At 42.4% G+C, this 16816-nt stretch overlaps 2 protein-coding genes across 6 annotated transcripts in view; one reads left to right on the top strand and one right to left on the bottom strand.

Annotated features, from left to right (window-relative positions):
- The window catches only part of LOC121275927 (nucleotide-binding oligomerization domain-containing protein 1-like), a 41870-nt gene extending 38271 nt beyond the window's left edge, over nt 1-3599 (top strand). Inside the window, exon 12 of the mRNA XM_041183783.1 lies at nt 3462-3599. Within this exon, the coding sequence (XP_041039717.1) occupies nt 3462-3531 (70 nt within the window). The 3' untranslated portion in view covers nt 3532-3599. The remainder of the gene's footprint in view (nt 1-3461) is intronic.
- Nucleotides 3600-4812: 1213 nt separating this feature from the next.
- Nucleotides 4813-16816, bottom strand: part of LOC121275928 (E3 ubiquitin-protein ligase znrf2-like) — a 189933-nt gene continuing 177929 nt past the window's right edge. For 2 of the 5 annotated variants that reach the window (XM_041183789.1, XM_041183787.1), the window contains one exon: nt 4814-9098. In XM_041183789.1, coding sequence (XP_041039723.1) covers nt 9043-9098 — 56 coding nt within the window. In that variant the 3' untranslated portion in view covers nt 4814-9042. Of the gene's footprint in view, nt 9099-15194; nt 15290-16816 lie in introns of all 5 variants that reach the window. The other 3 variants (XM_041183784.1, XM_041183786.1, XM_041183785.1) reach the window with 3 other exon arrangements.

Below are 16816 nucleotides of genomic sequence, written 5' to 3'. Positions count from 1 at the left end.
AGCTATGAGGGCCTCCTGAACGTTCCAGCCTCATTTGGCCAGTGTGAGTCATCGCCGTCATCATTGTTTGCGAGGACCTCCTCACTCTCATCCCCTTCAATGGCCTTGTCATCGGAGGAGACCTCCAGCTCTTGCATCTCCTCCTCAGCCAGCTCCTCTCCCCGTTAAAGCACCAGGTTGTAAGGGCGCAGCAGGTGACGATGCTGCATGACACCCTCTGCGGACTGTATTACAGGGCTCCATCAGACCGGTCCAGGCACCAGAGCCTCATTTTCAGCATCCCGATGGCTTGCTCCACCAAGTTGCGAGTTGCAGCATGTGTCATTACACCTTGAGGCCGCTGCACATGTGTCATCAGCCATGTTCTCTGTGGGTAGCCCTTGTCCTCGTGAAGCCATTCCTGCAGCTTCTGTGGATCCTGAAAGGCATCAGGGATCTGTGACCAAGAATGTAGGAATGGTGGACACTCCCTGGAAACCATGCGCAGACCTGGAGGATACGCTTGTGGTTGTCACACACCAGCTGCACATTCAGCGAATGGAAGCACTTGTGGTAGGCATAGTTGACTGCTTGTTGTGACGGAGATCTGCGTGCCATGTGAGTGCAGTCGATGGAGCCCTGTACCTAAGTTCTGGGCAACACCAATCTCTCTTGCATCTTGGCTGTCCTGGTCCCGGCTGAAAAGCACAAAGTTGTGTGCCCTCGCAAAGATGGCATCTGTGATCTCATGGATGCATTGTGGGTGGAGGCTTGTGATATCCCATAGAGCCCTGAAAGGAGCCACTGGTGTAGAAATCGACCACTGCAGTGACTTTCACGGCCACTGGCAGTGAGTGCCCTCCATGTCCCTATGTCGCCAAATCCTGCAGCAGCTGCAGATGTAATCAACCAGTTCCTTGGACGTGAACGGTCTTCGGTGACACTGGTTCTTGGTCGCCTGCAGGAATGTAAGGCAGAGTCTACAGAACCTGGTTGTTGCTAGGAGCCGACCAGCGATGGCTTGCTGTGGCTCTTCATTGGTGAATGCGGGATCCCCAACCGCCCCTTCTTCCTGAGGGTGCTGCTCCTCACTCTGTGCAGCCAGGTGCTTCTGTCACTCTCTTCTCTGTTGTCTTCGCTCTCTGTACACCACGAGGCATACAGCCAGTTCATCAGGCTCCATGCTCCGGATGTACTCCTCCTGCAGGATGAAAGAGACGCGTGGGTTGGTTTGGGTGTTCTAAGAACCTCTCTTGGTTAAGTCTGAATGCCCCTCAATGCATGCCAGAGGGTGCTGTCCACTGGTTGGGAAGGCTGTCCGAAACCCCATCCACCTTCCCCCCCCATTCCACCTGACTGGTGGCAGTTTTGCCCATTGGACTGCATGCTGTGCTCTCAGCTCAGGCGCAGGCATTCTCCTAACCTGCACTGTATGACTGCACTGTTAGCTTGAACCATGGGGAGCCTGGTCCAAACCAGGATGATGACATTGCACTGTGAGCGCCTCCATTATTCCATGGCTAGCTTTAGCAAGGAGATTGTATAATGTGCTCAATCATCCAACTGTTCTGCAGTCCACTAAAACATTCAGCAGTTTGCAGTCTGCGCCTGAGGGGTGAAAAGCTCTGAAGCTCTTGATGGCACTTTCATGTCTCTGCTTTGCTTGAGTGGGCAGATAAGCTAGAGGTCCGACTCCACACATCAATGTGGCTGCATCTGAACTGTCTCAGCTGCAGAGGAGTGGTCACTTTATACAAGGTTTCCCTAATGCGTGGCCACTTCCCTCACTCCCACCCTGTATGCGTTTGTGCACTACCCTCAACCGCAGGAACTGCAGGGCAGCTCTTCGCCCCCAAACCCCACCTCAACCTTGAAGTTCAACAAATGACCTAGGCAAGCGCTGCGTAATGTCACTGTGCACTTACCTCCGAGTTCCCCTCGGAGTGCAGCCCACCAACTGCACGCCTTATATATGCTGTTGCAAAACATGTTGGCGTGATTGGGTGGGCAATTTGGTGGGGGAGGGGGGGAGGATGATTCCGGTGGGCTGGCCTGATTATGATGTACAGATATATTACAGTGAGGTTCCCGATGGCGCAAACGCATTCCGCCACTGGCAGGCGGAGTGGACGATTGCAAACTGGTTTCACGACATCGTGAAGCTGATTTTCGGCTTTCACTCCATATTGTCCGCTCATGCCACCGAACATGCCCAATGCCAGTGGGCATGGAAAATTCCACCCATTGTATCAATGATGAGACAACTTTTACGTGCAGGTGTTTTTATTTTGAATTGGTGTGACATTCTATTGAGACAATCGAATGCAATAAAATGTTTGATTTTGCCTTTGAAAGCAATGTACAAAAATTACTGGGGTGGAGGGATCAGTATTGGAGGCATCAATGAATGCGACTCAGGAAGTTGTGTTCTAAGGTCATGAATTTCTGTTCTGCCACTGAGCATTAGGGGAATTGGTGATACTTTACGGCAGAACCAAAGATGTTGGGATTTCTATCACAGTACCGGTGACGGTATGGAGCTGAGGCGGGTGTACCGAGTTAATTCCCAAACACAGCTTACAAACAAGGTTCTGGCCTTCAGGGAATTAAATAGGCTGAAAGTGCAAAAGCACTCAGACTCTGCCCCCCCAAAAAAAAGTGATCTGTCAGTCACGCGTAAATCCCTGAGTGACAAGGTCAATCCCAGACAACTGATGGCATATGAGTCGACATGATGCAATGTAGCCAACACTGGCTGGGCAGGTTCTGGGTGACATCACATGACTTCCAACTGCTAAAATCTCACCATTGGTCACCCGAGACACACATCGTCACCGCACTTGGCTTTTGTTACTCAAATGGACGATTCTTGCCCTGTCTCTAATATCTTAATAACTAATAAAAGAAAATTTTTAAAGAAAACGCAAAAAATACAAACAGAATTTAAGAAAGGTTCTTTTCCCCTAGGTTGCTCACAGCAGTGCCTGCAGGGTTAATATTTGATTCCTCAAGACTCCAGGGCCCACCCTCACAATGATATGATCCGTTGCTAGTTGTTGAGGCTGGAGCAGTCTGATCAGTCAGTGGTGGAGGTGATTCGAACAGCTACACCTCAATGCTTGGGGAAGGCACTTGCCAGCCTTACTACATGGAGCAGCCTACAATGGAGAGAATGAGCAGTGCAAACTGGTAGTGAATTGGATTTGGCTAGATCTGTGATCTCTGATGGCTTGCAAAATCAGCTGTAGTTGGATCTGGTACAGAAAAAGAAACCTCAAGGATCCAATTATTCTGGGAACCAATAGAAGATCAGTCACTAAATTGTCTTGCATATGATTGTACAAACGCTTTTGGGACATTTTTCACTTCTTAAGAGTTTAAAAGTGCTTCATGAGGGAAACAAATCTAATTCCTATCACTTTTTCACCTATGCGAGAAATAGCAAATGGCAATTGTGTAATGATCTGTTGTTTCTGTTTCAGTCTAAAGGATAATTGCATTCCACCAGAAGATGCCTGTTATCTTGTGAAAGACAAACGCATTATCATCTAGACCACTGATGGAGCAGTTACTGTATACAGTGTTAAGGAATACCTTGGCTCACTTGATAACATTCTCACCTTTAAATCAGAAAGTCATTGGTTCAAGCCTATCTTGATTCAAGCCCATCTCCAGAGACCTGAGCACATAATCTAGTCTGACATTCCCAGTGCAGTAGTGAAGGGGTGTAGCATTGACAAGGTTACTGCCTTTGGATAGGGTGTTAAATCAAGGACAGGTCTTACCTCTCGGGCATTATTTTGAAGAGTGGGGAGTTCTCATCAATATTTAATCAACATCACTAAAATAGACAATATGCTAAATTATTTAATTGCTGTTTGTGGGACCTTACTGTGTGTAAATTGGCTGCTGTGTTTCCTACATTAAACAGTGACCAAGCTTCAGAAGTACTTAAATGGCTTTAAAGCACTTTGGGGTGTCCTGAGATCATGAAAGCACTGTATTAGTGCAGGTGTTCCTTCTTCAAACATTCCCTGAAGTAAATTATTTTCTGGCCTTATTTGAAGACTAGGATCTGCTTTAGATCTGTTTGTGATTAGCCAGAGTCCACCTGCATTAAATCAAGGCTGCTCTAATCTATACTGTCTACTCTGCATTGCTCTGGTCAGTCCAGTGGAGCTCTATGACTAAGCAGTCATGCGCGTTTGCATATCACCAGAAGGCCATCTCAACAGTTTGACCTTGCAGTTTGAATCCAGTCTGCCACACAACCATAATTTAAAAAACAAGCAATCCCCTCAGAGTTTTGAAAGGACTCTTTAGAACATAGCTAGGAATTGGGGGCCCACATCTTCCCTTTTCTAACACTAAATATTAGCCAACCAGGACAGCAGCATAAGCTGAGCATCCAACCACTCGTACACAGGGTTTCTCTGCAGCTGACCTTATTGCAACCTGGAAGGATTGGCAATGAAATTCCAATCAGTCATTTCTCCTTTTGCTTTACAGAGTCTGAGACTGGTAGCTGTGGTATAACTGCAGTAACTACAGCTGCCTCCCAGCTCTATAGAAAATACTCCCAGTCAACACAGTGAGCTTCAAAGTGATTGTGAACTTAATCAACTCGGATTCGAGACCATGACATTAAATGTAGAAAAACATCACTTAATACCTTTAAATTTGAAGCTCCCATCTGGTGCAGAAACTGGAGGTCTCTAAAGAGTCACAAAAAATTCATAAATTCAACCCTTGGGCCTGTCCACCATTCAGGCAGAACATGGCTGATCTGCACCTCAGGTCCATTTTCCCACATTTGCTCTATAACCCTTGATACCCTTTGTAAGAAAATAAATACATATTTATGTTGCTTTAAAACAGCAAAAGGACAGAGCAGCTAATATAAGTAGAATGGGTTTAAACTGTATGCTTACAAATCTGATCTCTTGATTGCAATGACACTGGGAATATTGGAGAAACATAAAACTTTTTACAACTAAACACAATATTGACCAGGTTCACCCCCCACACCTACTATGGATGTCTGTCCAGAAATTGGTTTTGTTACCATGTCAGAATACACCTGATAAATGAAAGCTTGATATTAAATCAGCTGAAGGAGAGGGACGGTTATTATTACACTTGGTAAAAGACCACACAGAAAAGATCACACAGCTCACCTTGGGTGATTGACCATCATAACAAGAGCTCGACTCCAGGATAGCTGGAGATTTTTTGAACACTTGCCTACTTGACACGACGTGAAAACAAATGAAAATGTCAATCAGTCATGGGAGAAGCCTATTGTCGACAGGCCATATTCCCCAGGGGTGTGGTTGAAAGTTAAGGATTTCTAAAGCCCAACAGAAATTAAGAATTGGGGAGAAACACATCTCCACCATGATTAATCCAACCTAGTGGAACTCCCTCAGCTGGAATTTTCAGAACTGCTCTCTATCTCCTCAGCTTTATAGTTCAGGCTTGCAGGTTGCCTGCAGAGGAGATGACCTGGCTACAAAAGTAGCCATGGGCGGAATTTTATGGCCCCCCTGTGGTGGGGGCGGGGCCAGAAAATGCGACAAACCATTCAAAAGTCCATTGGCTTCGGCAGGACCGGAAAATTCCGCTGGTGGGAGGGGCTGTAAAATTCCACCCCATCTAACACTACAATACTATCCATCAAAATACGTGGAATCTTCCCTGTAAGCCTGCACCAACCATGAGTAGGTAAGAATTTTTGTTATGTGGTTAATCTAAGATATATAATTGATTTCCAAAAGGTCAAGCATCTTAGGAATTTAGAAGGTGTTTTTATTGTTGTTTAAACAATTCTAAATCATGGTTAAACCCTAGATGATCTTTAATTCTAATGTCATTTTTGAGATTATAATAAATGATTGTTTTCTTCATACAGCCAAGGTTTATGTCTGAAATTTCTTTAAGAAAATGAACCTGTTAAGTGAACTATAAGATTAAGCTTTGTGGAGATCAAAGCCACTACCCCAAATGAAAATGCAAAATCACTTTGCACCTTTTTGCTCCTACAAGCTTAAGAGTCAAAAACACAAAACAAAGTTAAACTCAGCAAAACTAGACACAAATGCCTATTTAAAAAAACTGATACAATGCCTCACTCAGTCAAGAGCTTTAGCTAGCTTCAAGGAGAGGTACCATAAATAGTCACTCACTAATCCCAGGGTGTTCTTACACAGGAATTTCTAGATATAGGACTGCTTTATACATTGGCTTAAGATTAATGTTTTGGAACAATACAAGTAGTCAGTTATCAGGTATGTTACTGTCTCCAGCTTTCACAAATCTGTTATTGAAAAGGATTCAAGATAATTTCAGTACCCTTGCCCAATGAAACTAATGGAATCAGGCCATTATTTCTCAATTAATAGATGAGAGCAATAAGACTTAAAATAACAGACAATAAGAGATGAATGTCTACATCAAACCAATGTATTCTTTTATCTCACAATTTAGCTGTGTTGGTTTTTGGCATAGCCATCAGCAAGAAAGAATTAACAAGCACAAGGCATTTGACCTTTGTTTACTCAGGTGGTGGGGCGAGGGGGAAGAAATATTATTTTTCATTGTGTTACCTTGGTAATTACTTTCAAAGGTTACTGGTGAGAACTTCTGTGGATTGTTATGAAACTTTCTCTTGGCCTGATTGCAAGGATAGCTTGTACTTGGGTCTATGTAAACATCACGAATGCATGTCGTTTGTTGGATCAAAGCAAGTTAGGAACAATCACCCAAGACCAATCTGGGAGTTGGACATGGAAGTCCTGCGATGCTGAGTCCGTTGGTTGGGAACTAACAAAGGAGGCTGCCATTCAGTCCATTATGCATGCCAAAGCTCTTTGAAAGAACCATCCACTCTATCCAACTCCTTTGCCCTTTCCCTATAACCCTGCAAATTTTACCTTTTCAATTATATTACTCTCATCTTTGAATCAAAGGGTTGTGAATACAAGTCCCACTCCAAAAACTTAAGCACAACATTCAGGCTGACACTGCAGTGCAGTACTGAGTGAATGCTGCAATGTCAGAAGTGCTGTCTTTTGGATGAGACATGAAAACTGAGGTCAGGTCTGCTCATTCCGTTGGATGTAAAATGTGTCAATGTGCTATTTTGAAGAGAAGGGGAGTTTCCCCCAGTGTCCCAGTTAGCACTTATCCCTCAACCAATATCTTTAAACAAAAAATGGCTTCTTCATTAGCTTTCTGCAGCTTCTGAAACCTTGTTGTGCCTGAATAGGATGCCATGTTTCCCTGCATAAGAACAGTGGCTGCGCTTCAAAAGTGCATCATTACCTATAAAATGTTTTAGGATGTCCTGAGGTTATGAGAAATGCAATATAAAAGCAAATTCTTTCTTTATGTATCCAATTCGAAAAGAAAACCTGCACTTAGAACCAAAGTGCATTTTGCTGACCAGTTAGCTTTTGGTTTTGAGCATAGTTATTTTCTATAAACATAGTCAAGGTCAAAAACCACAAAAACTTCACCCAATTCCTGTATCAGCATCTCATCTTCAACTTTGTATTTTCCACTTTCTCAAAGGAGGCACAGAATAATCAGGTTTTTTTTCAATATAGTCAATTTATTGATTTTCTTCTGTTGATTTGTTTGTGATAATATCTCTTCTTCCTCCCAGAGGTGGAGACATGGTCACCCCTAAAGAAGGAGCAAAGTTTACAAGGTTTCTTGCAACATTATCAGCTGCTAGCAATTATTATTCAGTTCAATTTTTTTTTTAAACTGTATAGCCTTTGTGCTGCCCAGAAGATAAGGAAAGGTGCTGCTATATATGCAAGTCCATCTTTTTCCTTTTTGGCTTAAATGGATGGAGAACGATGGAACATCTTCCTACTTTTGGCACTCATGGTTAGCATTGAGCATTTCCATGTCAAGAAGTAGATTCTCCAATATTGTGCCTGAACTCCAGCCATGGAAGAGTGTTCCCTTGCTATACTAATGTGATGTTAGCATTTCCTATAGGATCCATTTCTGAGCAAGAGTGCTGGAATGCGGTCAATATTACATTGCAAACCCATGCTCGATAGGAGCCAAGTCGAGACTCGCCCAAGCCGATTGGTCTATGAGACAGATCCATAATGCCAGCAGAAAGAGGTGATTTAATTTTGTCATTCTAGGCTGAATCAGAAGCCTGGTCCCAAAGGATGAATGTGAACCCCCCAACCCCCCCCCCGCCCCCCACTTCACTCAGTCCTTGCAAGCTCACTTATTAAACAAGTCCAGATCTTCAGAGAAACACAGGCTTGCTCGCTTGGTTGCTCTAAATCACAGCATGATCATGGTCCATCATGATAACTCTTCCTCTGTAAAAGTGTGTGCAAAGTACTGAAAAAGCACAGGTCCAAAATTCAGCTCAAAACATCCTGGTTGAATCCCACTTTTCCATGTGTCATCTGAAATCTAGACCGGACCACCATCGCTCGCTGCTACCTGCATTGAAGTTGGTGGGATTTGTATATTGGGCAGAAAGTTCCAGTTATATCCTAGGGTTTCAACAACCCAATCCCAGTATTTTTAAGATCAAACACTGAACCATTCACGCGTCTCTCACAAATGGCTACAGCTGCACAGTTACAGTGCAAAAAGAAATATATAGAAAACAGTTAATAACATGAACAAATTAATCAGTGTGTGCTTTCAAATCGAAAAAGGTAGAAAGGCACAAACTAATTACCATACAATTAAACATTGGCTGTACGCATAAAGAAAAACCTTTTTACCCTGCACGTGTCCTTCATATATATATTATATATATTTTATATATATATTATATATTTATATATATAAATATATATATATATATATATATATTTGGCACACCATGTCCAAATGGCAACAGAGCCAACCCGCGGGGATTTCAAAACAAAACCCAGAAGGAGATGAGGAATGTGACGTCACTGAATCTGTAGCCATCATTTGTAAAGAACAGAAGATAAGTTTTCCTATTCAACAGTCTAAGGAAGCAGCAATGATCATCGTACTCTTAAAGTATCTCCTCGCCATTTGGGAATTCAGTCACAGCCCCTGTTTATTTGAACAAGTTGTTCCATTTACAGAAGTGACAGGAAAACCTGATGAAGGAACAAAATATAAAATTAATTAAACACACTTTACAGGATTCTGACATTTAATATAGAAAATTCAAATGCATTTCTTCACCATGTACATCTGAAACGTCAGGCACAATGTGCAGAAAAATCAAAGGCCATTATGTACCCTATTCATGGATGCCCTGAACACCTGGCTTGAAATTTGACAAGTGGGGTGACACTAAACTAAAGGACACCTACATTTTATCTCATTGTCTTAGGCACATCAGGTGAAATTACCACAGCCCAGCAGATTATATAGCCAGTGTTGGCCTGTTAGGGTGAATGGCAACATTGGGCCACAGCATCGCTACAACAAAGAAGGAGCCCGTTCAGCCCATCATGTCTGTGGTAGCTCTCCAAATGAGCAATTCACCTAATCCCACTCTCCCACCTTCTCCCATAACCCTACACATTCTTCCCTTTCAGATAATAATCCAATTCCCTCTTAAACTTGCACCCATCACCCCCTCAGGCAGTGCATTCCAGATCTCAAACACACACTGTGTGAAAAAGTTTCTCATGTCTCCATTGTTTCTTTTGTCCTTAAATTTTTTTACCTTAAATCTCTTAAAAATCTTTCACACTTTAGTATCTAATTTTGATACCATGAGGTCAAGTTAACTAACCTTTGGATACAAACTAAATCTTTCGTTACACTGCCCCAATGAAACACTCCTGCATTAAGTACAGCACAGTTGAGATTCAGGGGAAAGCTCCCTCTACATTATTCCATTATCCCATCAAACAATCCCAGTTCAGGGAGAGCAAAAATTGCCAAGTGCTAGAGGGCGGAAAATTTTACACATGGTTCAAATCGGGCAGAAATAGAGGTGGGAAAGGAAATTAGAGGCCAGTTAGAGATGGGACAGGAATGGTAGAAGGAATTTATTTTAAAATGGCTCAACAAATTTGGACTTATTCACCTGCATAAGAAAAATCTATTGGGCACCTAATAGAGATTTTTAGAATTATGTAAGGATGCGAGTGGGTAAAGATTGTTTTCATTGCGGGATCGGTAAGAAGGATACAGTGATTCAGGATAACCACTAGAAGATTGAAGGGGAAGACAGAAGGATTTTTTTTCACATAATTAGAACATGGATGCTTTACCACAAGTGGGCATTGAAGCAAAGACACTGACATGCGTAAGGAATTTCGATAATTATATGTAAAGGGTAGAATATAAAAGCATATAGGACAAGGAGTGAACAGCTCCATTTTAAGAGCCAGCACCAACTCAGGCATGATGGACCAAACGATCTCCTTCACAGCTTTAATTCTTATGAATCCTTCAGTTCACACACTAAAGCCTTTACAACAAAAACAAAAATTGCTGGAAAAACTCAGCAGGTCTGACAGCATCTGTGGAGAGAAAGACAGAGTTAATGTTTTGAGTCCGTATGACTCTTTACAAAGCCTTTACCAACCCTTCACACAGGCTCTGATCCCTTCGCCATCCCAAAGTGCTCATATTACCCCATTTAAAAGGGTCTTCACGGGCCTTTTACATTACAACAGTGACAATATTTCAAAAGTACTTCAGTGCCGGTAAAATGTTTGGATTCTGAAGTTGTGAAAGGCAAATTCTTTCTTTCAGCTCTAAGTACATTTTCTTTTAAATTGTTACAAAACTAACAAGCTTAATGAGTTTCTTTCAGTTCAGAGTCAAATTTATTCTCAACGTAAAAGCAAAAAGATCTTGGCCCACTCTGCAATAGCTGAAGCGGTTCACTCGGTGGTTCAGTTAAAAAGCAAGGCTAATGGGCTTGTACATGCATGAAGTTGCTAAGTTAAAAATGGAGTGCAGTTCCAGCGCTGTCCAGTGAACCAGGTTGCAGCTGGAGGTGAGATGCCACTGTGCAACTAATATTCTTTTTGGCATCCAATCACCTTTAGAGAGGGACAAGCAGCAGTCAACTCATTTGAATGTGCATTATTGCTTGATAAAGTACCATTCTTATTCAGGAGTTTCCAGTGATCAAAAAGAAATGGTCCATTAGTTTCTAAAACACTTTAAAAGCATGTAATTGGCAATTCAATGAGGGATTGACTGCTGCAAGAGATTTTTCCTTTTAGATAAATCAAGCCCAGCCGCAGCAACAAAACTTGCCCAGAACTATTAGAGGATTGATAAGACTTCAATTCAAAGGTATTATGGCCTGGATATAAACAGGAGCTGCTTATGTAGGCAGTGGGGGTTGGAGCTTCAGACCATGCTGTGGAGTTTTAAACCATAATGTGCATCTTTTGGCCTCAACAGGTCTTGGGCCTCCAGTCAGGTAGGCAGGACTCCAGATCAGGATGTAGAATGAGGCAAGTTTAATCCAGGACCCAGGAGTCTTCGTACCGAAGAAGCTTAGGGGGATCAGGGGGAGTACCAGGAGAAGTACTATAAAGGTACTTAGCTTCCCCCTGAAGCTGTCCTTGCCCAAAGGCCGGGGAAGCCTAACAGACCACAGTCAAACATCTAAAACAGGTTAACAGAGACTGCCAGCCTAATTATAATATTTAAATTGCCAACCTGCCATCGGATCTTGAGTTGGCTGGTCATCTGTTTAACCCAAAGTGGACAGGCTGGAGGCAGTTTGAAATTTAAACCTCTGAAGTAATCTCAACCCACACATTCTTGGGTGTAAAAATACAGTCCTTTATTATTGATGTTAGTTTAAATTCCTGTTGTGCAGCTGTCAAATCATTAGATTTACCATCAGCTTGACCTGTTAGAAGGTTATATGATAAATACTTCCTTATAAGACTAGATTAGAGGTCTTTATTACTCCACATTCATAGTTGGCAATATATTTATAATCAAAGCAAATTATCTTTTTCAATCTTTGGCATCATAGAACCCCTTCCCCCTACTGCTAATTGGACCACTTATCATCCACTGGCTACCCCCAACACATACAATTCTCTGGATGCACAGGAATGGACTACCTGCTTCATCATGGTTGGCACAGAAGAATGGACTGAAGAACTTTGCTGTCTGAATTCACCCACATCCTCTCACTCAGCGAACCATTGGGTTTCTACTGTGTTTTTGCCTCAGCCACCAGTGATCACAGATAGAATACTTGCCCCTTGTGTTCTCTAGCAAAGTCCAATGATATCCCCCAACCCCTGTAAAATCACACAATTTGGTGACAAGTTATTCTCAGTCCAACTGTACCTGTCCGAAGTGGGATGGTGGGGGAAGAGAGGGGGCAAAATATGCTGAGATTGACCCGAGCCAGATTTTCCACACACTATACATTCTCTTGCTACAAAACTTGGTTGAGTTTGCTGAAGCACAGCAATTGACCTTGATGTACCGCAGAATTCTAGGGGCCTAGCTCATAATCAGGAGTTCAAGTCCCAAGAATAACAAATAAAAAAATTGAGAAGTTTGGAGTGAAAAATGAAGATCAGGTGAAATACTTCTGCTTAAAGTAGTAGAATAAATTATCATAGAAAGCGGACAGTAAAGATGTGCAACTAAATGCAGTCTTGGACTGAGGATTACAGCATGAACATGAGTAGGTCATTCAGCCCATCGAGCCTGCTCCGTCATTCAATGTCTTTTTCCCACACTATCCCCAAATTGCTTTATGTCATTGGTATGTAGAAATCTGTCAATCTCTGCTTTAAACAAACTCAATGGCTGAGCTTCCCCTGCCCTCTGGGATAGAGAATTTCAAAGAGTCATAGCCTGCTGAGTAAAAACATTTCTCCTCATCTCAGTCCTAAGGGGGACTTACCCCTTATTTTGAAATTGTGTCCCCTGGTTCGAGACTTCCCAACCAGGGGAAACATCTTACCTGCATCCACCCTGTCTATCACTTTAAGCATCTTGTAGGTTTCAATTAGGTCACCTCTCATTCTTTGAAACACTAAAGAGTACAGGCCCAGTTTCCCCAATCTCTCTTCAAAGGACAGATAGATGAGACAAATTAAAATGGATAAACATTTGTATAGCTATCCCGCTTGCTAAAAACCGTTATATTCATCAAGATGGTGAAGGGAATGACTAAGAGTTTGTTTTCTTAAATCAGCCACAATTTTCATCTAGGTGCTTTGCCCCATCCAGGGGATCACATAGTTTTGGGTAGGGTGGGAAGTGTATATAATGTGATGCCCAACATGCATGATAGACTGGATGGACTGTTCTATACAGCACAAGGGTCAAGTATTCAATCCGTGATCCCTGGTGGCTGAGGCAAAAAACAAAATAGAAACCCAGTTTGAGTGAGAAGAGGAGGGAAAATTCAGACCTTTCACAAAATTCAGTTTCCATCCTTTCATTTCTTTTCATTGTTCACACATTTGTAAGTTTGAGCCCCAGTACCTGCACAAAAGGCCAATTGCCTCAGTTAAATGAGATTCCCTGGGTTACAGATTGGTGACTGGAAAACAGGAGAGTTGAGGAGAGGCAACTGCAGGAAGCCTGAACTCCAGCCAAATGAATCTCCTGCCAACCAATCATGGAAGGATATCAATATTGTTCATGGAGAAGTGCGCTCCAAGGCACAGACAAGCCCAACCCTTCCTGATGGAAAAATTGGAGAGATGAGACGTCATGGCTAAATTGGAATAGCAGATTAATCACTCTTTTTTTTCAAAAAAACCCATTCTGTCCAATGACCAGATGCTCCAACTTTTGATTGTAGAGTTTTACCTCAGATCTACCAGACAACAAAATAGTTTGCTGCTTAAACCTTGCAGGGAGGGATTATTCAAAATCAGAGTATGGTTGCCCAGCTTTTACCTTTGTTGAAATAAAACTAGTCATTATAATGATCTGGAATGCACGAGCTGATAGGGTGTTGAAAATAGATTCAAAAGTAACTTCCAAAAGGAAATTGGATGCACAGAAATACATAAAATGTAAATATAGATATAGACTATTTGGCCCAACTGGTCCATGCTGTTGTTTATGCTCCACATGAGCCTCCTCCAACCCTCTCCATCTCACCCTTTCTGCATAACCTTCTATCCTCAGGTAGTTATCTAGCTTTCCCTCATATCTGAAAAAGGAAATATACCTGAAAGAGGGTGTATACTTAGAAAGCTAAAAATTTACAGGGCTCTGGGAAAAGAGCTCTGGAGTGGAACTAATTGAATAGTTCTTTCAAAGAGTTGGCACAGGTGTGATAGGATGAATGGCCTCCTTTGATGCTCTAAGATTCTATATAGCTAATCATGCCATATGTTATATCACACTGACAACCTATAGTGGCTGTCAAATTTCCATAGCCGGTTCCATAGCCTGCAGCTGTATACTGCATTTAGGGGAACACTTCATTATGTCTGAAAAAATGTACAGGCTAGACCTGTGAATGGGTGCGGCATCCTTCACAGTCACAAATTAAACACAAGCAGGTTTTACAGCAACATGAAACATTTCATATTTTAGGATATTTACAATTACATTGGAAAACATTCATGAGATGGAATGGACAGTGAATCATTTCAATGAGCATCCTTAGTTAAGTGAACAAAGTGTGGAAAATAGATTCTTTATCCACCAACTGTGTGCACAAATAAGCAAGATCCCTTGGTTGAAATAAAATCAAATGTTTTCAGAAAATGGTAATGGATGAGCAGGAATAGAACTTTAAACAGGAGCAAATTTCTCTAACAAATACTGCAGGCAAATCATCTCTCCCCTGATAATTGGTAACAGTTAAAATAATTAGACTCAGAAAATCATTTTATAATCCAAACAGTCCTTGTCTGCGTATACTCTCTGAATGGAGTTACATGACTCATCTGCCAGTTTCAATATATGTAAGCTCATTCCAGTCTGAAGCAGTTCGATATATAAGGTCAATTCACTGAGTGCACTGAATGCGAATGAGAACTGAATGTTGAAAACATCATAAGCATCCTATTAGCATGTTGGAGAGAGCGGGTATGTGATCCTGTACATGCTGCAGATCAAAAAACATTCTGTGAATGCCATTAAAAAGCCTTCCAGAGCCTTCAGTAAGTGGAAGTGACTTGTGTCTCAGTGTAGTGTCAGTCAAGCAGACAAAAGCCAATCTTGATAACAATCCAACACTGAGGAGCTGGAGGCTAGGCTTACAAAGGAATTACCTTATAGCAACAGCAAACAGTCGGTTCCGTTCATCTGTTAATCTGATGGGTGCTCAGGACATGACCTATTGACTTCAAACCAAGAGTCTATACATCTGGACAGAAAAGCAGACACAACATTACTGTTACGCCAAGTCTATTTACACAAGATTGTATACTTGAAAGAAAGCATCTTCTTAAAGGCCAGTAAGGCCAATTACATGAAATGGAGCCATGCAGAATCTATATACAATTGGAGGATTGCAGGTAACACAATGGAATCATCACGCAGCCATATTTGTGAGGCAGGCGCCACTTCAAAGGAGTGTGGTGCTTTGCAAATTTCCGACAGTCATTTTCTTGCCTCTTTCTGTATTTGTGCTTTTCCTCCTAACATGCCCCCATCTCCCTCTATTTTCCATGTTCTCTGTTGTCATAGAGTCATAGAAGTCTACAGCACAGAAAAAGGCCTTTTGGCCCATCAAGTCTGTGCTGGTCAAATAAGTACCTAACTATTGTAATCTCATTTTCCAGCACTAGACCCATAGCCTTGTATGCCATGGCATCACAAGTGCGCATCCAAATACTTCTTAAATGTTATGAGGGTTTCAGCCTCTACCACCCTTTCAGGCAGTGAGTTCCAGATTCCCACTTCCCTCTGTGTGAAAAAATTCTTCCTCACATCCCCTCAAAACCTCCTGCCCCTTACCTTAAAGCTATGGCCCCTGGTTATTGATCCCTCCACCAAGGGAAAAAAAGTTCCTTCCCGTGTACCCTATTTATGCCCCTCATAATTTTATACACCTCAATAATGTCCCCCCTCAATCTTCTCTGCTCCAGGGAAAATAATCCCAGTTTATTCAATCTCTCCTCATAACTAATACTCTCCAGCCCAGGCAACATCCTGGTAAATCTCCTCTGCACTCTCTCTAGTGCAATCACATCCTTCATATAATGCAGATTCCAGAACTGCACGCAATACTCTAATTGTGGCCTAACCAGGGTTTTATACAGTTCCAGCAGAACCTCCCTGCTCTTATATTCTATGCCTCGGCTAATAAAGGCAAGTATCCCATATGCCTTTGTAACCTTTTCAGCTGTCCTGCTACCTTAAGGGACATGCACACCAAGGTCCGTCTGATCCACCGTACTTCCCAGGGTCCTACCATTCAGCGTGTATTCCCATGACTTGTTTGTCCTGCCCAAGTGCATCACCTCACACTTATACAGATTAAATTCCATTTGCCACTGATCAGCCCATCTGACCAGCCTGTCTATATCCTCCTGTAATCTAAGGCTATCCGCCTCACTATTTACCACCCCACCAATTTTCATGTCATCCGTGAACTTACTGATCAACCCTCCCACATTCAAGTCAAAATCGTTTATGTAAACCACAAACAGCAAGGGACCCAACAACGATCCCTGCGGAACCCCAAAACACAAAACACCCCTTGACCATCACCCTCTGCTTCCTGCCACTCAGCTAATTCTGGATCCAATTTGCCAAATTGCATTGGATCCCATGGGCTCTTACCTTTGTTATCAGTGTCCCATGCGGGATCTTATCAAAAGCATTGCTGAAGTCTGAGCAGACTACGTCAAATGTATTGCCCTCATCTACACACCTGGTCCCCTCTTTG

The sequence above is a fragment of the Carcharodon carcharias genome, chromosome 3 (assembly GCF_017639515.1).
Source record: "Carcharodon carcharias isolate sCarCar2 chromosome 3, sCarCar2.pri, whole genome shotgun sequence".
NCBI lineage: Eukaryota > Metazoa > Chordata > Chondrichthyes > Lamniformes > Lamnidae > Carcharodon > Carcharodon carcharias.
This window is presented reverse-complemented; position numbering and strand designations above follow the sequence as displayed.